The 25,976-nt window shown below is 39.5% G+C and overlaps 1 protein-coding gene and 1 pseudogene across 3 annotated transcripts; one reads left to right on the top strand and one right to left on the bottom strand.

The window, feature by feature from the left end:
- Positions 1–5,675, top strand: part of LOC138421050 (splicing factor 45-like) — a 47,485-nt pseudogene extending 41,810 nt beyond the window's left edge.
- A 9,526-nt stretch (positions 5,676–15,201) lies between these two features.
- Positions 15,202–25,711, bottom strand: LOC138421313 (myb/SANT-like DNA-binding domain-containing protein 4). 3 transcript variants are annotated; one of them, XM_069555447.1, is made up of 3 exons: positions 25,455–25,711; positions 17,759–18,381; positions 15,202–17,411 (listed from the first exon to the last, which is right to left on the bottom strand). In XM_069555447.1, the coding sequence occupies exons 2-3, from the start codon at positions 18,218–18,220 to the stop codon at positions 16,836–16,838; spliced, it is 1,038 nt and encodes a 345-aa protein (XP_069411548.1). In that variant the 5' UTR covers positions 18,221–18,381; positions 25,455–25,711; the 3' UTR covers positions 15,202–16,835. The 3 variants fall into 3 exon arrangements, with proteins under 3 accessions (XP_069411548.1, XP_069411546.1, XP_069411547.1); XM_069555445.1 differs by having other exon boundaries at positions 25,401–25,698; XM_069555446.1 differs by having other exon boundaries at positions 25,041–25,688.
- Positions 25,712–25,976: the final 265 nt, after the last annotated feature.

Here is a 25,976-nt window from a genome sequence, read left to right as displayed (position 1 = left end):
TTACATGACTCCACAGGATTTATGATAGAGCCAATCAAGGAAATCATGAGAGAGATCGTGAATATAACCTAAAAAGGGGGGGGAGGCTGTGGAGGAAGGGTTTCAAGATAAAGATCTTGGAGAAATTCAGGAGCTGATAGACATCACATTCAGAGGAGTTAACAGAAGACAACTTGATGAAGATGTGTGCTTTTGAACTAGATGGGAAAGAATTTGTAGAAGCAGCAGTGCTAGAAATCAAATTGACATTAGACAATCTGGCAGAAGGGCTCCAATTATGCAAAACTGCATTTGACTTCTTTTACAACATGGACCCTCTGTAATATGAGCAATGAAACTAAAGCAAATACTGTAAGGACTGGTACCATGTTAAAACATTTTTAGTAAAAAGAAAAAAGTAAAAAAGACAGAAATTACAATGTATTTCCATAAAGTTACACAGAATGTGCCTGCCTCTCCTGACTCCCCTTAGAACTCCTCTACCTCTTCTGCCTCTTGCTACCCTGACAGCAAGATTAGCTTTCTTTGTGTCCCCCTCCTCAGACTACTCAAGGTAAATACTATGAGAATGAAGACCTTTAATATGATCCATTTCACTTAATGAATAGTAAATAATCACCCTGCTGTTAATAAACTTATCTGTTGTGTTTATATGTCTTCATGTGAAAATCTAATAACTGTACGGCAAGAACTGTAAGAGATAGTTTCATGTCATAATCATCTCCTAAGTATTCATTATATAGAATACCATATGCAAGATTTGTATTTAAGTGGAAAGCCTATCATTCTATAGGCATAAAGAGATATTTCTTAAGATTCATAATGTGTTAATCTCCTTGCTACTTTATACCTTGTTTTCAAAGTATTATATTACTGTAGGGTATGCCTCTCTCTCATAACTGGGAAAACAGTATCAGCCTATCATCGTGATTTTTTAATGTAATGTTTCCAATTTGTACCATGACTATTACTGTTTACTATATGCCATAAAATTCTTATAATCATTCACTTTTATTTTTATTGAAGGATAATTGGTTTACAGAATTTTGTTGTTTTCTGTCAAAACTCAACATGAATCAGCCATAGGTATACATATATCCTCTCCCTTTTGAAACGCGCTCCTCATCCCACCCCTCTAGATTGATACAGAACCCCTGTTTGAGTTTCCTGAGCCATACAGCAAATTCCTATTGGCTATCTATTTTACGTATTGCAATGTAAGTTTCCATATTACTCTTTCCATACATCTTACCCTCTAATCCCCTCTCCCCATGTCCACAAGTCTATTCTGCATTGTTTCTCCATTGCTGCCCTGTAAGTAAATTCTTCAGTACCATTTTTCTAGATTCCGTATATGTGTGTTAGAATACGATATTTACCTTTCTGTCTCTGACTCACTTCACTCTGTATAATAGGTTCTAGGTTCAACCACCTCATTAGAACTGACTCAATGGTGTTCCTTTTTATGGCTGGGTAATATCCATTGTGAATTTCTTCTCTGATCTTAGTGATTTCTTTCCTTCTAGTTTGGGGAAAGGGGAAGATTGTTCTTCTTTTTCCAGTTCCTTTAGGTGTAAAGTTAGGTTTTCTATTCGATGTTTTTCTTGTTTCTGAGGTAGGATTGTATTGCTATAAACTTCCCTCTTAGAACTGTTTTTGCTGCATCCCATAGGTTTTGAGTTGTGTTTTCACCGCAATTTGTTTCTAGAAATTTTTTATCTCCCTTTTGATTTCTTCAGTAACCTGTTGGTTATTTAGAAACGTATTGTTTAAAGTCCCTGTGTTGTATTTCTTACAGGTTTTTTTTTTCTTGTAGTTTATATCTAGTCTCAGACCACTGTGGTCTGAGAAGATGTTTGCTGCTGCTGCTAAGTCGCTTCAGTCGTGTCCGACTCTGTGCGACCCCATAGATGGCAGCCCAGCAGGCTCCGCCACCCCTGAGAGTTTCACGGCAAGAATACTGGAATGGGTTGCCATTTCCTTCTCCAATGCATGAGAGTGAAAAGTGAAAGTGAAGTCGCTCAGTCGTATCTGACTCTTCAAGACCCAATGGACTGCAGCCTATCAGGCTCCTCCATCCATGGGATTTTCCAGGCAAGAGTAGAGGAGTGGGTTGCCATTGCCTTCTCCAGAAGATGCTTGATACTATTTCAATTTTCTTAAATTTACTGAGGTTTGATTTGTGACCAAAGATGTCTATCATGAAGAATGTTCCATATCCTGGAGAATATCCACAAGAAGGTATATTTTTCTGCAATTGGATGGAATGCCCTGAAGATATCGATGAGATCCATCTCATCTAGTGTATCATTTAAGACGTGTTTCCTTATTAATTTTCTGTTTTGATGATTGGTCCATTGGTGTGAGTGGGTTATTAAAGTCTCCTACTCTTATTGTGTTACTGTCAATTTCTCCTTTTATGTCTGTTAGTGTTTGTCTTATATATTGAGGTGCTCCTATGTTGGGTGCATAGATATTTACAATTGTTATGGCTTCCTCTTGGATTAATCCCTTAATCATTATATTTTGTCCTTCCTTATCTCTTGTAATCTTTATTTTAAGGTCTATTTTGTCTGATATAAGGATTGCTACTCCGGCTTTCTTTTTCCCATTTGCATGGACTATACTTTTCCATCCTCTTGCTTTCAGTCTATATGTGTCCTGAGGTCTGAAGTAGGTTTCTTATAGACAGCATATAGAGTGAGATTTGTGCTGAGTTTTTTGTTGGTGTTGTTTGTTTGCTTTTCCTCTGATTGGCAAGGCTGAGTGAGATGGTAATCCTATCTGCTGATGATGGGTTTGTATTTTTGTTTTGTTTGTTTAGATGAGGTGTCCTGCCCAGGGTGATACTGGTGGTTGGGTGATGTTGGGTCTTGTATTCAAGTGGTCTCCTGTGTGTGAGTTCTCACTATTTGATACTCCCTAGGGTTAGTTCTCTGGTAGTCTGGGGTCTTGGAGTCAGTGCTCCCACTCCAAAGGCTCAGAACTTGATCTATGGTCAGGAATGAAGATTCCACAAGTGGTTTGTTATGACATTGAGATTAAAACAAATACCCAAAAATGAGAAACCAAAGATGAACCCCAGACAAATGACAGTTACAAAATCAGACAAATAATAATTGGAATAATGGAACATACACATATACATATACACCCAATAAGCAAAGTCAAAACATCCCAACAAAATAAAGTACAGTAGATTGACCCAGCAAACAAAGGAAATCCAAAGTTATATTTACCAGTTAGAAATGAAACTAACTAACACAAACGAAAGCAAGATGCCAAGTGGAGAATAAAGGAATGAAAACAAAACTAACATATATGTTGAGAGGAAGGGAAAGAAAGCAAGAATAGATGCGCAAGGTTAAATAGAGGTAGATGAAGACGATTTATATACATTAAAGATTAACTGCAAGGGGAAAAGAACAGTAGGAAAGGCAAACAAAGGAGTAAATGTAGAAAAAGTAAATAGTTTAGAAAAATTAAAAGTTAAAATTATAAAAAAGAGAAAAGAAAAAAAAAAGGAAGAACAAAGAGGAAAAGGAAACATCCATAGAACTGTAAAGCCCAATGTGGAGGCAGAGGTTTATAACAACTATAAAAAGTGTGACTGAATATACACATATACATATACACCCATAAGCGAAATCAAACAGTCCAACAAAAGTAAAGTACAATAGATTGACTCAGTGAACAAAGGAAACAAAAAATTATATCTACCAGTTAAGAATGAAACTAACTGAAGCACAAACTGGAAAACAAAACTAAGGCAAGGTGCCAATTGGGGAATAAAGCAATGAAAATAAAACTAACAAATATGTTGAGAGGAAAAGAAAGAAAGAATGAACTGATATGAAAAGTTAAATGGAGGTAAATAAAGAAGATTTCTATACATTAAAGCTTAATGGCAAGAGGGAAAGAAAAGTAGGAAAGGCAAATGAATAAATGTAAAAAATAATATGATAGGTTTAAAAAAATTTTAAAGAGAAAAGAACAACAACAACAACAACAAAAAGGTAAACTCCACAGAACTGGAAAAGCCCAATGTAGAGACAGAGGTTTATAACAACAATAAAAAGTGTGACTGAATATACACATATACATATATACCCATAAGCAAAATAAAAACAGTCCCACAAAAATAAAGTATAATAAATTGATCCAACAATAAAGGAAAACAAAAATTACATGTACTAGTTAAGAATAAAACTAACTAAAGTACAAACTGGAAAACAAAACTAAAGCAAGGTGTCAAGTGGGGAATAGAGCAATAAAATAAAACTAACAAATATGTTGAGATGAAAGGAAAGAAAGAAAAGAAATAATTGATATGCAAATTTAAATAGAGGTAGATGAAGAAGATTTATATACATTAAAGTTTAACAGCAAGGGGAAGAGAACAGTAGGAACAGCAAACAAAGGCATAAAAGTAGAAAAAATAATAGGTTCAAAAAATTAAAATTAAACATAAAAAAAAAGGAAAACTCCACAGAACTGCAAAAGCCCAACGTAGAGGCAGAGGTTTATAACAACAACAAAAAATGTGACTGAGAAAAAAAAAAAAAAAGAGCTCAAAAGCTTAATTAGATTTCATAAGATTTCAAAGTATTAGTAAAATAAACAACTATAACATAGGTGGAGGAGAAAGCAAAAGAATCTACAGAACAAGTCAAAACATAAGAATAATAAATGGTTTTCTGGAGTCACTGCTGTCAGAGTCTTTTCTCTCGCTCAGAGTCACAGTCCACCTCCCTGGGATAACCCCCAACACTGTGCTGGTCTCTGGACCTGCTGTGGGGGCAGCTCAGACTCTAATCTGGCCCTACTCCTGTGTGTTCTTGCATCCAATGTCCACAGCTATCAGAACTAGTGCATTTTCTTTTGTGGGAGCTTTCAATATCCTTTTATATATTCCACAGACAGAGTCTGCCTAGTTGATCGTGTGGGTTAAGTCTGCAGCTTGTACGCCTACTGGAAAGGTTTTGGGTCCTTTTCCTTCATCACATTGTCCCTGGGTTTCAATTGTGGTTTTATCTCCACCTCTGCATGTGGGTCATCCACTGAGGTTTGCTCTTGAGGCTTCTCTGGAGGCCTTGGGTTTGTCCCTGTGATGACCAGGTGTGGAGGTGGTGCAGCTCCTTGGGTTGCAGGGGTTCTGGCAGCACTGGGCACTCAGGGGTGTTGCTGGATAGGGAAGTGGGAAATATAGTACTGTGGAAGGGTGTGGCATATTGGGCACCTAATGACCTGGGGAGTTCTTCTTTTGGTATCCTATTATTTTGCCTTTTCATACTGTTCCTGGGGTTCTCAAGGCAAGAATATTGAAGTGGCTTCCCATTCCCTTTTCCAGTGGACCACATTCTGAGACATCTCCACCATGACCTGCCCATCTTGGGTTGCCCCACAGGCATGGCTTGGTCTCATTGAGTTAGAAAAGGCTGTGGTTCTAGTGTGAGTAGATTGACTAGTTTTCTGTGAGTATGGTTTCAGTGTGTCTGCTCTCTGATGCCCTCTTGCAACACCTACCATCTTATTTGGGTTTCTCTTATCTTGGTCGTGTGATATCTCTTCACGGCAGCTCCAGCAAAGCACAGACGGTGCTCCTTACCTTGGACCGGGGTATCTCAATGCCGCTGCTGTTCCTGACCTTCAACGTGGGATCAGTGGAGAAATAACTCCAGAAAGAATGAAGGGATGGAGCCAAAGCAAAAACAATACCCAGCTGCGGATGTGACTGGTGATAGAAGCAAGATCCGATGTTGTAAAGAGCATTATTGCATAGGAACCTGAAATGTCAGGTCCATGAATCAAGGCAAATTGGAAGTGGTCAAACAAGAGATGGCAAGGCTGAACGTCAACATTCTAGGAATCAGAGAACTAAAATGGACTGGAATGGGTGAATCTAACTCAGATGACCATTATATCTACTACTGCAGGCAGGAATCCCTCAGAAGAAATGGAGTAGCCATCATGGTCAACAAAAGAGTCTGAAATGCAATACTTGGATGCAATCTCAAAAACGACAGAATGATCTCTGTTCGTCTCCAAGGCAAACCATTCAATATCACAGTAATCCAAGACTATGCCCCAATCAGTAACGCTGAAGAAACTGAAGTTGAACAGTTTTATGAAGACCTACAAGACCTTTTAGAACTAACACCCCCAAAAGATGTCCTTCTCATTATAGGGGACTGGAATGCAAAAGTAGGAAGTCAAGAAACACCTGGAGTAACAGGCAAATTTGGACTTGGAATACGGAATGAAGCAGGGCAAAGACTAATAGAGTTTTGCCAAGAAAATGCACTGGTCATAGCAAACACCTTCTTCCAACAACACAAGAGAAGAATCTACACATGGACATCACCAGATGGTCAACACCGAAATCAGATTGATTATATTTTTTGCAGCCAAAGATGGAGAAGCTCTATACAGTCAACAAAAACAAGATTAGGAGCTGACTGTGGCTCAGATCATGAATTCCTTATTATCAAATTCAGACTTAAATTGAAGAAAGCAGGGAAAGCCACGAGACCATTCAGGTATAACCTAAATCAAATCCCTTATGATTATACAGTGGAAGTGAGAAATGGATTTAAGGGCTTAGATCTGATAGATAGAGTGCCTGATGAACTATGGAATGAGGTTCGTGACATTGAACAGGAGACAGGGATCAAGACTATCCCCATGGAAAAGAAATGCAAAAAAGCAAAAAGGCTGTCTGGGGAGGCCTTACAAATATCTGTGAAAAGAAGAGAAGTGAAAAGCAAAGGAGGAAAGGAAAGATATGAGCATCCGAATGCAGAGTTGCAAAGAATAGCACGGAGAGATATGATAGCCTTCCTCAGTGATCACTGCAAAGAAATAGAGGAAAAGAACAGAATGGGAACGACTAGAGATCTCTTCAAGAAAACTAGAGATACCAAGGGAACATTTCATGCAAAGATGGGCTCGATAAAGGACAGAAATGGTATGGACCTAACAGAAGCAGAAGATATTAAGAAGAGGTGGCAAGAATACACAGAAGAACTGTACAAAAAAAGATCTTCATGACCCAGATAATCATGATGATGTGATCACTAATATAGAGCCAGACATCTTCGAATGTGAAGTCAAGTGGGCCTTAGAAAGCATCACTACAAACAAAGCTAGTGGAGGTGATGGAATTCCAGTGGAGCTGTTTCAAATCCTGAAAGATGATGCTGTGAAAGTGCTGCACTCAATATGCCAGCAAATTGGGAAAACTCAGCAGTGGCCACAGGACTGGAAAAGGTCAGTTTTCATTCCAATCCCAAATAAAGGGAATGTCAAAGAATGCTCAAACTACCACACAATTGCATTCATCTCACATGCTAGTATAGCAATGCTCAAAATTCTCCAAGCCAGGCTTCAGCAATACGTGAACCATGAACTCCCTGATGTTCAAGCTGGTTTTAGAAAAGGCAGAGGAACCACAGATCAAATTGCCAACATCTGCTGGATCATGGAAAAAGCAAGAGAGTTCCAGAAAAACATCTATTTCTGCTTTCTTGACTATGCCAAAGCCTTTGACTGTGAGGATCACAATAAACTGTGGAAAATTCTGAAAGAGATGGGAATACCAGACCACCTGACCTGCCTCTTGAGAAATCTGTATGCAGGTCAGGAAGCAACAGTTAGAACTGGACATGGAACAACAGACTGGTTCCAAATAGGAAAAGGAGTAGGTCAAGGCTGTATATTGTCACCCTGCTTTTTTAACTTATATGCAGAGTACATCATGAGAAACACTGGGCTGGAAGGAACACAGGCTGGAATTAAGATTGCCGGGAGAAATATCAATAACCGCAGATATGCAGATGACATCACCCTTATGGCAGAAAGGGAAGAGGAGCTAAAAAGCCTCTTGATGAAAGTGAAAGAGGAGAGTGAAAAGTCGGCTTAAAGCTCAACATTGAGAAAACTAAGATCATCGCATCAGGTCCCATCACTTCATGGGAAATAGATGGGGAAACAGTGGAAACAGTGTCAGACTTTATTTTTGGGGGACTCCAAAATCGCTGCAGATGGTGGCTGCAGCCATGAAATTAAAAGACGCTTGCTCCTTGGAAGAAAAGTTACGACCAACCTAGATAGCATATTCAAAAGCAGAGACATTACTTTGCCGACTAAGGTCCGTCTAGTCAAGGCTATGGTTTTCCCTGTGGTCATGTATGGATGTGAGAGTTGGACTGTGAAGAAGACTGAGTGCTGAAGAATTGATGCTTTTGGACTGTGATGTTGGAGAAGACTCTTGAGAGTCCCTTGGACTGCAGGGAGATCCAACCAGTCCATTGTGAAGGAGATCAACCCTGGGATTTCTTTGGAAGGAATGATGCTGAAGCTGAAGCTTCAGTACTTTGGCCACCTTGTGCGAAGAGTTGACTCATTGGAAAAGTCTCTGATGCTGGGAGCGAATGGGGGCAGGAGGAGCAGGGGACAACCGAAGATGGGACAGCTGGATGGCATCACGGACTCGATAGATGTGAGTCTGAGTGAACTCCAGGAGTTGGTGATGGGCAGGGAGGCCTGGCATGCTGCGATTCATGGTGTCACAAAGAGTCGGACACGACTGAGCGACTGAACTGAACTGAACTGAACTGAGAAGGGTGTGGCAACCAGTATTGGCCAATATGCTCCAGTATTCTTGCCTGGAGAAATCCCCTACCTGACAGAGAAGCCTAGCAGGCCAGTTTGCAGGGTGGCAAAGATTTAGACATGACTGAAGCAACCCTGAACACATAGATGAAAATTTTTCTTTTTTTGCTTGTGGCGGTTCTGCCCTAGTTAGAGTTGAGCTTGAAGGTGGCACAGCTGCTTGACTTGCGGGGACCCTGGTGGCACAAAGTTTGCAGGGACATGGACTGCCTCCACCCTAGGAGTTATGGCCCTATCAGAGTCTTTTTTCGAACTTCTTGTAGCTGGCCATCAGAAGGCCTCTTTGGCCCATCTTTCTCTGTAGCTCTGCCTGTTCAGGCGCTTAGAAGGCTCCCTTGCCTGGGGTTCTTCTCTGTTGTTGGGCGCATCAGGCACATAGAGGGGGCCCCCCTGGCTGGGGTCCTACTCTGTAGATCAGTGCATCAGGCACTTAAACAGACACCCTGGTTGGGGTCCTACTGTGTAGTTCAGGGCATCAGATGTTTGGTGGGCCAGCCTCTCTATTGTTCAGCTGTGGATGCCAGACTGTGGAGAGAGAGAGACTATGGTAATGGCTCCACCCCCTACGTGTGACTCAGCAGTATCACCTTGCTTCCATGACTGCCTGGCTTTCCTCCACAGGCATTTCCCATCATGTTCTCCTCCCTCACACCCCCTGGATTCATCTGTCCATAGTCAACAGCGGCTGTCACCCTGAGATTGCTCCACAATCCCTAAAGTCCAGCTCCCAGCCTCTGCACCTTCCTGGGGACCTGCATCCTTGTCCAGGGTGTATATGGTTGCGGCAAGGACTGTCTGTTCTCGTTCCATTTAGGCTGCCACAGATCAGCTGTTTCACTCTCAGGCTTAAATGTTTCTCCTCTGACCCAGACAATTGCCCCACTGTGGGGATCAGACCCCTGCTTCAGTTCCCCCACCAACTGAGGGCAGGTCCAGTCCTACTAACACTCCTGTTTTTCCCCCTAGTTCCCTCATCTTACAGAGTTTTGCATGGTTCTACATATTCTTTTCCGCTGGTCAGGTACTCCTGTCCACTCTCAGCTGGTGTTCTGCATGCACTTCTGTGTCTGAAGGTACGTTCCTGATGTATCAGTAGAGAGAGATGTACTCCATATCCACCTACTCCTCCATCATTTTGTTCTTTCTAATGATTCACTATTTTAGTGTGTAGGCTAGGCTACCATGAAGTAATTATATTGATTACACTAAGCTAACATAGGCAATCACATTGCTGCTTCTTTATTATCAATACATGAATCATTATACCTGTAAATAAATTTTCGCATAATCTTTACATTTTTGATATCTAGTACTAATACAAAAATAAGACAATATTGATGGAGATACTGCCAAGACAGATAATTCATCTTGTATGTAGATGTTGTAAACTTAAAGTATAGATAAATACAGTAGGGTACTGTTAAATGTATTTTCTTTTTCTCATGATTTTCTTAATAACATTTTCTTTTCTCTAGCTCACTCTATTGTAAGAATACAGAACATAATACATGTATAAAATATGTTAAACAACTGTTTATCAGTAAAGCTTCCAGTCAAGAGTAGGTTATTAGTAAAGTTTTCAGGGAGTCAAAAAGTATATGCAAATTTTCTGCTGCATGGGCAGAGGGGTGAGTGCCCCTAACCTTCAATATCATTTAAGGGGTCATCTGTATTTAAGAAATTAATTTATCAGGGGGAAGTATAATGTTAAAGCAAATATAGAGCAAACCAATGAAAATTATTTTCATTTCAAAAAATTAAGGAGAGATATGAAAGGTAGCTATCAATTTAAAATAAAATATTCTAGAAAGGCTATGATCTGCTTTTATTTTCAGGATTTAATGACAAAGCATGAAGAGGTAGAAAAATGAAAATAGAGAGGCAAAGTAATAATAGGAAAAAAAGGACAATTTAGGTAGAAAACAAAAGAAGAATTCTCTTCAGTTACAGACTAATGTGTTTAATTTATAAAAAGCCTGAGCACACACTTTGTTTTTCTGCAAATGTATGGCTCCTATCTTCTTTAAAATCAGCATCCTTACAAAAGGTATTCTTCATGATCAGAATGACAATATAATTTAATGCCCATATTAGGGTATTTCTGTCTAGAACTAATGCTAAACCAGATAAACTACCAATACCACTGACATAATCGGGAGCATCCAGATAAACCAGAATGGCCATGTAGTAGATTATGAGAATGAACACAATTCCTTACCCCTCTCTGTATCCATTTCTTTTCAGAAAGACTTTCAGTTCACTTCAGTTCCTAAGTCGTGTCCGACTTTTTGTGACCCCATGAACTGCAGCATGCCAGGCCTCCCTATCCATCACCAACTCCCAGAGTTTATCCAAACTCTTATCCATTGAGTTGGTGATGCCATCTAACGATCTCATCCTCTGTAGTCCCCTTTTCCTCCTGCCCTCAATCTTTCGCAGCATCAGGGTCTTTTCAAATGAGTCAGCACTTCGCATCAGGTGGCCAAAGTATTGGAGTTTCAGCTTCAACATCAGTCCTTCCAATGAACACCCAGGACTGATCTCCTTTAGCATGGACTGGTTGGATCTCCTTGCAGTCCAAGGGACTCTCAAGAGTCTTCTACAACACCACAGTTCAAAAGCATCAATTCTTCGGTGCTCAGCTTTCTTTATAGTCCAACTCTCACATCCATACATGACTACTGGAAAAACCATAGCCTTGACTAGACAGAACTTTGCTGACAAAGTAATGTCTCTGCTTTTTAATATCCTGTCTAGGTTGGTCTTAACTTTCCTTCCAAGGAGTAAGCATCTTTTAATTTCATGGCTGCAGTCACCATCTGCAGCGATCCCAAAAAATAAAGTCTGACACTGTTTCCCCTTCTATTTCCCATGAAGTGATGGGACCTGATGCCATGATCTTGGTTTTCTCAATGTTGAGCTTTAAGCCAACTTTTCACTCTCCTCTTTTACTTTCATCAAGAGGCTCTTTAGTTCTTCATATTCTGCCATAAGGGTGGTGTCATCTGCATATCTGAGGTTATTGGTATTTCTCCCGGCAATCTTGATTCCAGCCTGTGCTTCTCCATCCGGCATTTCTCATGATGTACTCTGCATAGAAGTTAAATAAGCAAGGTGACAATATACAGCCTTGATGTACTCCTTTTCCTATTTGAAACCTGTCTGTTGTTCCATGTCCAGTTCTAACTGTTGCTTCCTCACCTGCATACAGGTTTGTCAAGAGGCAGGTCAGGTGGTCTGGCACTCCCATCTCTTTCAGAATTTTCCACAGTTCATTGTGATCCACACAGTCAAAGGCTTGGGATAGTCAAGAAAGCAGAAATAGATGTTTTTCTGGAACTCTCTTGCTTTTTCCATGATCCAGCAGATGTTGGCAATTTGATCTCTGGTTCCTCAGTTCTGCATATCAAAAGGTGACACTCTCCCCCACCTTTCAACTCTGGTATGACCCAATGATTTGTTTTCGCCAATATCATGCAGCAGAAGTGAAGTGCCAGTCCTGAGCCTTGGCCTCAAAACACCTTGATCATCACTTCTTTCATTCTTGAACTCCTGCTATCCTCACTAAAATAAGTCCTGTTAGATAATTAAACACCATCAGGAGAGCTGAGACAAACCCCTCACCCCAAACCAATACCCAGTTAACACCCCCCAGAAGCTGAACAGCCTAGCCAACCTGAAGCTGACCATGAGAAAACACCCAAATCAGAACTACCCACCTGAGTTTAGCCTAACTGCCTCTAAAATAATAAGCAACATGAGTCACTAAGTTTTGGACTGGTTTATTACACTGAAACAGCTAACTAAAATGATTTTGAGCTCCAAATCAGTGCAAATGGTGACTGCAGCCACAAAATTTAAAAAACACTCGCTCCTTGGAAGATAAGCTGTGACAAATCTAGACAGCAAATTAAAAAGCAGAGACATCACTTAGCCAACAAAGGTACATATAGTCAAAGCTATGATTTTTCCAGTAGTTATGTACAGATATGAGTTGGACAATAAAGACTAAGCACCAAAGAATTTGCTTTTGAACTGTGGTGCTCGAGAAGACTCTTGAGTGTCCCTTGAACAACAAGATCAAACAAATCAATCCTAAAGGAAATCAACCCTGAATATTCATTGAAAGGACAGATGCTGAAGCTGAAGCTTCAATACTTTGGCCACCTGATGCAAAGAGCCAACTCACTGGAAAAGACCCTGACACTTGGAAAGATTGAAGGCAGGAGGAGAAGGGAGAGACAGAGGATGAGATGGTTGGATGGCATCACTGGCTCAATGGACATGAGTTTGAGCACTCTCCTGGAGATACTGAAGGACTTGGAAGCCTGGTGTGCTGCAGTTCATGCAGGTCACAAAAAGTCAGACATGCCTTAGCGACTACACAACAGCAACAACAAATTACACAGAAACAGCTAACTAAAATGACTCACTCCAACTGTGCATACTTCAGAAATGCAGCAATGAAGTTTCCTACTACAGTGAACCAACTGAATCCATCTATACCTGGGACAGTGTTAAGAAGTTCAAAGCTCTTCAACCAAAGCCCTGGAAGATAGTAAGCTGATGCTTCCTTTTTTTTAGGTCTCTTACTTCTTGGAACCAAGAGTGCTCCAACCATAAATAATACTTTCTATCTTCAATGCTTACTTCTAGGAAGTTAAAAATCTATTGATCTTAAATGTTAACACTAGTATCAACTTGCCTTTAAAATAGCATTTTATTTTATATATTATTAACAAAAAAAGAACTATGAAGCATACGTAGAGCAGATATCATTACACTCATTTTACAGATGAGGAAATCAAATCATAGTTTAAGTTAAATGACTTTCACAAGTAGCAAGGAACTAAGCTACAATAATTATAACTACATCTATAAACCTTCAGTACTCCTTCTCCTTAGAGCTTTATGCTAAAATCTTGGGTCAGTATTGGCATATCACTTTTTTATGTATTTTTTTTAATTTTTATTTTTAAATATAAATTTATTTAAATTGGAAGTTACTTTACAATATTGTATTGGTTTTGGCATACATCAACATGAATCTGCCACAGGTATACACGTGTTCCCCATCCTGAAACCCCCTCCCTCCTGCCTCCCCATACCATCCCTCTGGGTCATCCCAGTGCACTAGCCCCAAGCATCCAGTATCATGCATCGAACCTGGACTGGCGATTCATTTCATATATGATATTATACATGTTTCAATGCCATTCTCCCAAATCATCCAACCCTCTCCCTCTCCTGCAGAGTCCAAAAGATTGTTCTATACATCTGTGTCTCTTTTGCTGTCTCGCATACAAGGTTATCATTACCATCTTTCTAAATTCCATATATATGCATTAGTATACTGGAGAAGACTCTCGAGAGTCCCTTGGACTGCAAGGAGATCCAACCAGTCCATTCTGAAGGAGATCAGCCTGGGATTTCTTTGGAGGGAATGATGCTAAAGCTGAAAGTCCAGGACTTTGGCCACCTCATGCGAAGAGTTGACTCATTGGAAAAGACTCTGATGCTGGAAGGGATTGGGGGCAGGAGGAGAAGGGGACGACAGAGGATGAGATGGCTGGATGGCATCACTGACTCGATGGACGTGAGTCTGAGTGAACTCTGGGAGTTGGTGATGGACAGGGAGGCCTGGCATGCTGCGATTCATGGGGTCGCAAAGAGTCAGACACGACTGAGCGACTAAACTGAACTGATACTGTATTGGTGTTTTTATTTCTGGCTTACTTCACTCTGTATGATAGGCTCCAGTTTCATCCACCTTAGAAATGACTCAAATGTATTCTTTTTAATGGCTGAGTAATACTCCATTGTGTGTATGTACCACAGCTTTCTTATCCATTCATCTGCTGATGGATATCTAGGTTGCTTCCATGTCTTGGCTATTAGAAACAGTGCTGCGATGAACACTGGGGTACACATGTCTCTTTCAATTCTGGTTTCCTCGGTGTGTATGCCCAGCAGTGGGATTGCTAGGTCATAAGACATTTCTATTTCCAGTTCTTTAAGGAATCTCCACACTGTTCTCCATAGTGGCTGTACTAGTTTGCATTCCCACCAACAGTGTAAGAGGGTTCCCTTTTCTCCACATCCTCTCCCGTATTTATTGCTTGTACACTTTTGGATCACAGCCATTCTGGCTGGCATGAAATGGTACCTCATTGTGGTTTTGATTTGCATTTCTCTGATAATGATGTTGAGCATCTTTTCATGTGTTTGTTGGCCATCTGTGTATCTTCTTTGGAGAAATGTCTATTTAGTTCTTTGGCCCATTATTTATTCTTTAATTAAACTGATGAATTACTGTTTCCTTTCTTATAAAAATCGGGCCAAAATGACTCAAGGCTTAAGAAACAAAATAATGCATGAAAAGCACATAGCATAATCCCTAACACAAATGTTAGGCCCCTTGCCACCACTCACCAGGATAAAGCTCTCTTCCAGCCTTGACAATCTCAACCCTCACGGCATTGAGCATCACTTGAAATGATAAATATTCACACAATTAGTATCAGCAAATTCATTTCTATGGTAGAAGCATTTATTTCAATTATACAAAAATAACACTATTCCAAACGCAAGGTAACTAAAATGTATATTTTTGCCTCATATACCATACTCAAATGTTACAGATGGTTTCAAGACATTCTTAAATTAACAAGAACCAATTTAGAATCAAGGTAGTATCTGTCAATAGAACAGACGTATTAAGGCTACTTATCCTGGAAATGGGAAAATACAAATTGATCTCATGCAGTGATTCTCTTTAGTGTGCGTCAGAATCATCTGGACAGTGGAACAATTACCTTTAGGAGACTGAAGGCAAATCACCAGATTAAGTAAACCCTCGGTCTCAGAATAAATACCAAAACGACTGACTAAAGATACAAACTCTGTTTCACAGGGAGGAACAAAGACAAAATGCATCAAGATATATGAAATTAGTCATTTAAGTGAAGTGTGAGTTCTCTAAGCCTCAGGTTCAGGAATACTACTCTCAAGACTTTTTCTACAGATTATGTCAGATAGTGTGCAATAGTGCTTCCCTAATTCATAATACACCACTACTATCATTATTTCATCACCATCATTACTATTGGATACAGAGGACATTCTCCCCCACCCCCATTCCCAGTTCCAAATAGTTATTATCTATTTTAAAAATTAAATGACCAACTACTGAGCTTCAGTTCATTGACTACTGGCACCATTTTTAAACTGGTAACATTCTTACTAGCTTCAAACAAGTATATTAGGATTTCAGTACATGGTTGAAATGACAATTTTTGTCTAAACTACCGGCTTAGTCAATGGAGTCAGAAGAAAGCGTAAAGCTTACAAAAATGTGTGCTGTTTCTAAAGCACTGAAGGCTAAATGAATGAACTGCTTTGCAAAGTAACCCACTTTAGACAACCTCTGATGTTGCCTATATTCTTTTCTGACTCTCACATTATCTACAGATGGAAACCAAGGAATAAAACATCTATAATCTTCATCACACCTATAGTCAATATAGTATACTGTTTCATAGTTAAAGTGTGGGGCCATTTAAGTAATTCCTACATAAATATCTGCGGTTTTAACATTTTGAAACTGAAACATAGCTAGAAGAGGTGCTCAGCCAGGCTAAGACAGGGTTCTTCAACTTCAGCAATATTGCCATTTTGGATTTGATCATTCTTTTTAGGGGGGAGGGTGGAAACTGTCCTGTGCATTGCAGGATGTAGGCATCCCTAGCCTCTATATACTACATGCCAGTAGCAATGTGCCCAACTCTCCAATCCTGACAACCAAAAAATGTCACCAGAGATTGCTAAATGTCTTTGGGGGGGGCCAAAGTCACCCCCAGTTAACAACTACTGAGCTAGAATTTTACACAGACATAATTGTAAACTGAGTCCATAGATTATACAAGACTGTAATTTTACTAAAGAGTATAGTACAACAATTTCTGCTACATTGTTTATGCTAGGGCACATAGTTTTCATAGACGACTTAAGCATATAATTATCCACAAATAATCATCTTTTTCCTACTGAAAACACTATTATTAAACAGGGGAAAAGAAACCAACAATACAGCTAACCCTGCAATGATTTTTAAACTGAAACCTATGGTTTACAAACATTTGATAAATGGAGACCTAGATAAATCACTGCAAGTGTCCTTCCTTCTGAATTCGTAGTCTCTCTTTCTCTACTTGTAAGCGTTCCTTTTCAATCTGCAGCTTCTCTGATTCAAATTTCAAAAACTGCAGCCTATCTTTTTCCAGTTGTAAGCGTTCTCTCTCAAGTTTTAACTTCTCAGTTTCTATATCCTGTGGCTGATGTATGGACTTTTCCCCTTGACCAAGTTCACTTTCCAAAGATGGCTTCTCTGAGTTGACTATCTGTAACCTCAGCTTCTCTCTTTCAATCTGCAACCGCTCCTTCTCCAGCTGAAGTCGCTCATGCTCCATGTCTAAATGTCGCAGCCTCTCTTTCTCAATCTGTAGGCGTTCCTTCTCTACCTGCAGTCTTTCAGCCTCAATATCAAGCCTTCGTTTTTCCAGTTCTAGTTTCTGTTTCTCTATGTTTACAAGCAAATGGGGCTCATCATATGCAGACCTAGATGGTGTTGAGTTCAGAGTAAAAAATTCATCAATGTGGGGGAAATCAGGAAGTTCATTTTCCCTCCTGGAATCTGGTATGACTGATGACAACATTTCTTCTTCCTCTTCAATCTCAAACTAAAAGAGAAAAGTAGTTCTCAGTATTTATTTATATTCATGGTTTTAAATTTGTTTAGGCATTTCTTTAAAGCTTTCTGTATTTGAGCACACAAAACCATTTATTTTGAATTTTGAAAAATATTTACAACTGTGTGACATTACTAATAATGTACAGTTACAAGAGTACATTGAGGTGAGAAGAGATTAATGACGGTAAGATAGTAAAAAATGGAATGACTCTGTTATGTACTATTTTTAAAGTTAGCTTGAAAATCTGGGAATTTCTTAACTGTTCTTGGTCTATAACAAACTCTCATATCAGAAATGAAGAAATAAAAAGAGGGTTCACATAGGCTAATACTTACTTCAGGACTCTGGGGATCTCTTTCTTCCTCTTCCACCTTGACCTCAGTTAAGGATCCACCTGCATCCCTGAAATCTGCCACATTTTGCCAATCAAAATTTGTATCACTTCGGAATCCAATCTTTTCATCTATCTCTTCAGTGAGAGAGTCATCTAAATCAGATGTGGGAAGGGGAAACCCTGAACCAACTAGCTTAATGTTTGCCTTCATCTTCTTTCTCTTCATAAGGGCTCGCCAGTCAAGGTACCTTCTTTTCACTTCTGTCCCTGTTCTCTGTTCTCCTTCTCCTACAGCATTCACACACTGTGCAATCTCCTCCCAAGCCATTCGCTTCATTACATTAATTGTTGTATTGAGCTGCTTGGAAAAAATTACTTCTTTCCTTTTCGTAATTTCTTTCAAAAGGGTCTGAGTTTCTTGTACACTGAAATTGCTTTTCCTTTTCCTCTTCAATTGCTTCATTTTCTAACTTAAATGCAGTTTTTACAGTAAGGAAAGATGTGAAAAGAATTTGAGGAAGAATTTTTCTACAAAGTACAAAAATCAAGGACAATTCCTTGTTAGTACTTTGTTTAAATCAGAGTTTTCCATTCATCTAGTAGCACAGGCTGGCTGGATGACTCCTAAAGAGAAAAGAGTAAAAATCAATCAGCTTGCAACTTTTGCAATATATTTAACAGAGTAAGTTATATAATTTAAAAACAAACAAAAGCCCTCTTAATACGGCTTAAAACTGACTACATTTTCTGTCTCTGCCAGCACTACCACAGTCCAAGCTACCATCTTCTCTCACCTAGGCTGCTGTAAAGGTTCCTAACTAACTGCCAGTATTTACTCTTGATCTGCTCCCTACTTCTGCTCTCCCCAAATCATCCTCTAACTGCAAAGGCCTTCTTTAAGTCACCCACTGTTGTCAATCTCTTTCCCTGTTCAGGGTTTTTGTACACACTATTCCCTCTGACTAGAAAATAGATTGTTCCCTGTTTGGCCTACTTAATCCCTCCTCATCTTTCAGCTTGCAGATTAGACATCTGCTCCTCAGTGAATCCTCTCCTGACAAGTAAATTACTCATTTTCCTCACCTAAATGTTACACCTGTGCTAATATACAACTAAGAGTGTCTCTTTTCCATTTCACTGTTAATTTCAGAAGACAGCAATATTTCTGCTCACCATCCTGTCTCGAGAGTCTAGCAGAGATCCTGGCACATGGCAGGCATACATACTATAAACACTTTTGAATGAATAAATCAGTCAACCTGCCAAAGTGACCACTAGATGTTAAAAAGCAAAAAAAAAAAATAAGACTGAAAGAGGGTATACCTGAAACTTGTTAAACTTTTAGGTAAACTTTTCAGGCCCCACCCCAGACCATTTAAATACAGCACTCTGGGGGCAAGATCTGGCAATCTGTTTCAATAAGTCTTCCAGATGATCCTAATACTTGCTAAAGTTTGAAAGCCATGGTGCTGACCCACATCAGTAAACAAATGCTTTAAACACCTGATTCTCTCACACACTTTGATTTCAAGTCTTATACAAATGTATCTCTTTGGTGGAATCTAAAGTACATTCAGATCCTCAATACAATAGCTGGTAAATGTAGTTTTTCTGCTATCTAACCTTTGCATTATGGGAAGGCACACAAACTGGAAAAGATGTTGAATGGGTCTTTTCCTTGGTAAAGAGATTTTAAAAGTATGTAATGAGGAACAAGGGCTTTCCTGGTGGCTCAGCAGTGAAGAATCTGCCTGCCAATGCAGCAGACAGATGTGGGTTTGAATCCTGGGTTGGAAGATCTCTTGGAGAAGGAAATGGCAACCAACTCCAATATTCTTGTCTGGAGAATCCCATGGACAAAGAAGCCTGGGGGGGCTATAGTCCATAGTGTCACAAAGTTGGACACGCCTGAAGTGACTTTGCACACACACATTCACACAAACCACATTTTGTGACTTCAAATTCACTCAATGATCACTGCTACAGAGTTTCTTTTTTCCTTCCTTTACAAAATGAGAGGGTAGGCTGTTAAGGTGCCCTCCTGCTCTATCATTGTAGGATCATAAACATTTCCTGCCAATAGAAAAAAAATACCAGTATCATTAAATTCCATGTTCCATCACTAAGTCTGGATAAAGTTCTATATGTAGCCAGAAAACTCTCCAAAGTTTCAATCAGTTATGTTTCACTCTACCACAGTTTCTTCACTGAAAAACTTTAATATTTGCCAGTTTAAAATTTTACTAGTAGAGTGAAAAATATTTCTCTGGTAACTGACAGTATAAATAGTATTTTCTACTGAAGCAAAAGTATAGTAAGGTAACTAAATTTAATCAGTAAATGCACAAATCTTTTCTATCACTATTAAACCTCTTCTCTCCAGGGCTTAAAAATGGATGCAAATCCCTTATTTCTAAACTCTAAAAAATATATATTTTTTATTAAGATTTCACTGCTTGTATGCATTTTTTCCAGGTTTCCAGTAATACTTATTCAACTGATCTTGTGTGTGTCTAGTAACATCATCAAAAAAATGCCCACCAATGCATCTTTTTGTTTCTAACCACTGATGTACAGTAACCATCTCCTGAACTACTCCTTGATGATAAAATGAAGACCAGAGAGAACTAAAACCTTAAAAGAGCAGAAAATAAACCCTTAAAAAGTCACTGTCAATTTCGTACACCCACAAAAAGGGCAGAGCAGGCAAAAATACGGGAAAAAAAAAAGATTGCAGCAAACTATTCTAAAGCAGACTTCCAATTACTTGAGACATTTAATAATAAAATTGAAATCCACTAAATTAGAATGCATAATCAAACAGTGGCAGCACTTTTGATCCTGTCTTAGCAAATACTGCCATTACAGTCAAATATAAGCCTCTTGTCATTAGAGTATAAGCAAACATATTCATACATTTAAAAAGCATCAAAACAGGCTGTGGCTCAGTGGTAAAGAATCTTCCCGCCAATGACCCACTGGAGAAGGAAATGGCAACCCACTCCAGTATTCATGCCTGAAGAATCCCATGGACAAAGTAGCCTGGCAAGTTACAGCCCATTGGGTTACAAAGAGTTGGACACGACTGAGCATGCACACATTCCAACGCACAGTGTAATGGTTATAAGCACACGTTGTGCAGTCAGATGCCTGGTTGGAATCCCAGTTCCACAACTTCCTAGCTTTGTGCCTTAGTTATTTAATTTCCCTATGTGCAATTCCATTGATAAAATAATATTATTACTTCATAGAAATACTATAAGGATTAAAGGATTTAGTAAAATATGGAGAATAGGTCCTGGCACACAGTAAGTTAAGTTCACTATTATTGCATGAAAGGCAAATCTCTAAAGGAAGAAAAAGGCCACAATAATATTGGTATTGTTCTAGTTCATAGGTCAAGTGGTAAATCTGTTGGTCTTTATTACTATGCTTTATAAACTAGGAGTATATTGGAGCCTGCTGATATGAGCTGGTGAAGGTCATTGTACACTTCCCAACTCCATATTCAGTAATGTCATGTTGGGAACTAGAAACTGGCCAAGATGGCAGTATTTACAACACAGAAATGGACAAATGTTGCAAACTAGTATGTTTTTCTTTTCAGTGGTCAAGGAGCTGGTTTACTAGTATACTTAAAGCTACATGATTTTTCAATATTTCAAATATTACCTAATAAAAAATAAGAAAATGGCATGTTTTAACATCTGATCCTACAACAGTTTAGTGAACATTCTAGAAGCCTTGTAATTTTAGAGGATCTCATTTAATTAGCACTGACCTAACATTCCTTATGTAATTCAAGTTCTCGGTTGAGCCGGGCAAGTATATTGCTTTTCTCTAGAGGCAACTGAATAATAATCATTAAATATTATATTTATGGGACTTCCCTGATGGCTCAGACAATAAAGAATCTACCCACAATGCAAGAGACCTGGGTTCGATCCCTGGGTCAGGAAGATCCCCTGGAGAAGGGACTGGCAACCCATTCCAGTATTCTTGCCTGGAGAATTCCAAGGACAGAGGAGCCTGGTTACAGTTCATGGGTTGCAGAGTTGGACACAACTGAAAGACTAATGCTTTCTTTCTTCACTATATTTATAAGCACCATAAAAAAGGAACTGAAGAAAACTGATTTACACATTATTTGCACATCATTAAACCAGCCCCAATATACTTCTCTTTAGTACCTATAGGACCATTGCATCACATTTCAAAGAATTAGTGCAGTCAAATTTCGTTTCCTCCTTCCTCTACCATTTGCTCCACCCTTATGAGGATCTAGAAGATGGTACCCCACCTGCTCCAAAGACAGTATCTTCAATACATAACATTGTGCCTAATAGGAGGTAAAAATGCAACATAAAATAAAAAAGTGATTGAGGGAGGGGAAAGAGCAGAAAATCAAACAGACAATAACTCAAGTAAGGTAAGCTAGCAAAACAAACTGCTACAGACAAAGTATATATTTAAAGAAAAAGGCAGCCCAAGTCAATATAGGCAAGAAGCAGTTTATGAGATTAAGTGAAGACCTTAAATTACCTACCCTATAACTATACTAAAAAACATAACAGTTAACAAGTTATACGAAATTCTGAAAATAATATTTTAAATAAATAGGCTATGAAGAACTACTTAGGCAGTATGAATTAATGAGGAGCAGATTATTAAAAATATATTTAAGAAATGGAATCAGCAGGCCAGATGTCCTTAAAAATAGAAAAGATTGCTAAAGTTACACCAAATTCCATATCAAATTAAGGATGACTTTTTGTTTCCAAAAGATACAGAATGTTTCAGATATTTAAATGGCTTCTTGAACCATTTAAAAGGTAGAAGTATGGTAAAAATATAAATATTCAATAAGGGATTATATGAATAAACTGCAGTGCAGCCACATAATCGAATACCCAATTAGATTATGAATATGGCTTAGCACAACATTATTAGTATGTTAATGCAAGCCAACAAAATCAGAAAAGGAATATATATTTATGTCTATGCTGTATACATATTCACAGAAGCTCAGTTTTCAACCTAAGAATATTTCTAGACAGAACATGCTATGCTCTACAAGTTCACTCACTCTGTCCACCATCATTCACCAGCTCTAGAGATCACATATATGGTCATTTATCTCAGTCATATAGCTGTTTGTTGGCCTAGCCACATGCTTCCACTAATAGGCTATTATAATCACTTACTTTACATTAAAAGCAATAATGGATCAAAGATGAATATACTATTTCTAACAAATAATCTATAATCTATTAAAACATATATGCATAAAATTTACATGAAAAACTTCATAATGGAGACTATAAACAGAAAGTTTTAAATAGAGACTACCAAGGCTTGTATATTAATTCCACTACTTAGAAGCTCTATGATCTGAATACATTACTTAACCTTTTAAACTTATTTCCTAATTTTGTAAATGGGAAAAATAATAGAATAATACAATATTTTGAGGAGTAAATGAGACAACCCAAACAAAAAGCTTATAATATCTAAGATATAATAAGCCCTTAACAAATATCAGCTATTATCCACTTCCTAGTATAGTCTGGACACAGTAAATGAATACTTCTTTACTCGATGAATAATGTGAATGTAGGAAAAGTGCATGAAGAGAAATACTAACAAAATATCCTGGGTGTTCAGAAGGCGTAATTTTTGGTTGGATCAAGGAAAGTTGTCAGGAGGAATTGGCATTTTATTTGGAGGGGCAGTAATACATGGCAGAAGTATCAGGAATCAATGTTAAATAGGTTGGGGACAAATGTCAGGTTGGCTTGAAAGGCCCTACTCTTTGCTAAGAAACTTACTGCAAGAGGCAAATATATCTGAAAATTCTTTTTTTTTTTTTTTGAAATTCAAGCAATATGTATGCCTTTTATATGGAAGCACTGTTACACAAACTATAACATACAAAATACAAGTGCATAATAAACAATGATTACAGTTGCCAACAGAATCTTAATTTAGACAAAAATCTGTAATCAGATTTTGCTGCTCTTAGAATGTGAGGTCAATTGTGTAATGATAGAAATAACAATCCTCTTAAAACTATGCCTGAGTCAATATATTCTTAAAATTTGGGCAGCAGTTTCTACTATTTGCATATTCTGTGCACTCCCGCATCCCTTTGTCTTTGACCTATGTTCCTAACCCTTTGTTCTATACCAAACTGATGGAACTAGTTCACTGATAAAATGCACTTTTTTAAAAAAATTTCTGGCTGACAGGCATGGCTTATGGGAATTTTCCAACCAGGGAATTCTGGGCCACAGCAATGAAAGCACAGACCCTAACCACTAGACCACTAAGGAACTCTTGATAAAAGGCATTTGCAGTTTAACACACATTTTCTACCTCACTGAAATTGATATCAAAAGGTATCTTAGACTTCCGGTCAGTCATGGCTTAATTGTGTGAAAATCTTTGACACCTTCTGATTAATGTAAGATAGTACCCAAATCAAAGCAACCTTGAGTTGATATTTGGTTGCTATGCTTGCATGAATAGAAACTAAGCTGTTTTCAGGAATTTTTTTCTCTCTTCTCCTTTACATTTTTGTACTCATGTAACGGTTTGGGTTTTCATCATCCATTACCCAATAATTTTATTCAAATATATCAAGCTCCTACTATGTGCCAGGCACGTATTCTTGGTGCTGGGGCTAAATACCTCACAAAATATTTTTAAAAGCCATATTAGATGTCAAATACTATCCCTTTTATATTGGTTGTCTTCCGTATCTTTACAAAAGGGAATTTAGTAGTTGCAACCTCTAAAAATTCATAGTTTTTCCATACCCAATCACAGAGAACAGCCATTTTCCTGAAATCTCATTTCACAATCATTCTTCATTGGGTGAAAATAGGTGTAAGTAGTTCACTTGCATAATCCTTGTGAAGATGGTGTGCCACCAAAGGCATATTACACCTGGGTAATTTTTTTCTAAAGACTAACACCTGAGAATGAAGTTCCTAAATACCGCATGATAAGACAGAATTAAGAGGTCTAAGTAAAATCGGAAATAAATTCTGGGTCAAAAATTTTTTTTAGGTACTCATTAGATTGTGCATGAAGAAAAACATCACAAAATCTACAAACTTCCCCCAATCCTCTTTGAAGTGGGTGTCCCACCTCCCACCAACACCGGGCCCTACTGTCTCTACTATACTCTCAGAGGACATTCAACTCCCTGCCTGTAACTTGTGGTAGGTAAATGGCTAAAGTTTACTTAAGAGTCCCCTGTTATCACATTAATAAAGTACCTTTCACTCCCATCCTCTCCCTTTGGAACAGCCCCTTGGGAGAATACAGGAAGGCTGATTTCCCAGGAGGCCATCCAGGAGGAGGGGGCGCGCCGCAGACTCGGCCACAGCCACAGCTGCACCTGACAGGATACAGGGCAACCTGGAAGAGAGTGCTCGCTCCGCAAATCAGATCCCTGAGAGGGGCCTGGAAACTTTTCCAGCCTTGCTGCAGAGGCCTGGGCCCTCCCCACCCTCCCAGGTCAGGCTGAAGCGGCGAGTTCTATCTCTCCTGAGCGTTGTGGTCCGCGACGCGGCGAAGCTGGGTCCAAAGCCAGCGGCGGGGTGACTGCGGCCTGACACCACCCCGCTGGCACCTACCGTCCGCGGAGAGGCCGCCCCTCTCACAGCCTCTTTCGCGGCACCGCCGCTCACCTGCAGGCCGGGGAGCGCCTCCCCGCCGTCGCCTCTGGGGTGTGTATGGGGCGGGGTGGCAAACAGAGATGCTTTATCAATTCCCCGCCCACGGACTCGGCCCGCCCCTGCCTCTACGCCACTGGCTGCCGCGGCCGCCGCTCGTCTAACGAGGCTCGTCCGTTGGCCCGGAGGACGCTGCCGTTCTGGCTGAGGGCCCACCCGGGTCCGGCCTCACAATGGAAAACGCGTCCCAAGCCGTTCCGGGTTAGTGCCCTGACTCCGCCCCCCGTGACTCGGCCTCCCGCCGGAGCTCCTTGGCGCCGGGCCCCGTCAATCTAGAGCGCTGTGGGGAAGGATTGGCCCCTGGCGGTCGCCCGCTGCGCCGTTCTGCCCGATTGGAGCACAGTCAGCTTCATCTCCAAACCATTCCTGTCCTTGACCCAAACCTGTTAAAAGGGCAAAGAGGAAGTGGAACCCTCGCATTTCCTCAGCTGGTTCCGAACCCAGCATCACCTTCTGCTCAGCCAACGGTGACCTAAT

Source organism: Ovis canadensis, chromosome 15 (assembly GCF_042477335.2).
Source record: "Ovis canadensis isolate MfBH-ARS-UI-01 breed Bighorn chromosome 15, ARS-UI_OviCan_v2, whole genome shotgun sequence".
In the NCBI taxonomy this organism is placed as follows: domain Eukaryota; kingdom Metazoa; phylum Chordata; class Mammalia; order Artiodactyla; family Bovidae; genus Ovis; species Ovis canadensis.
This window is presented reverse-complemented; position numbering and strand designations above follow the sequence as displayed.

Coding starts and splice junctions, on each gene's coding strand:
- LOC138421313 (XM_069555447.1), bottom strand. CDS start 18,220: ATGAAGCAATTGAAGAGGAAAAGGAAAAGCAATTTCAGTGTACAAGAA. Junction 17,412..17,758: donor GAGATCCCCAGAGTCCTGAA/GTAAGTATTAGC, acceptor TTTCTCTTTTAG/TTTGAGATTGAAGAGGAAGA.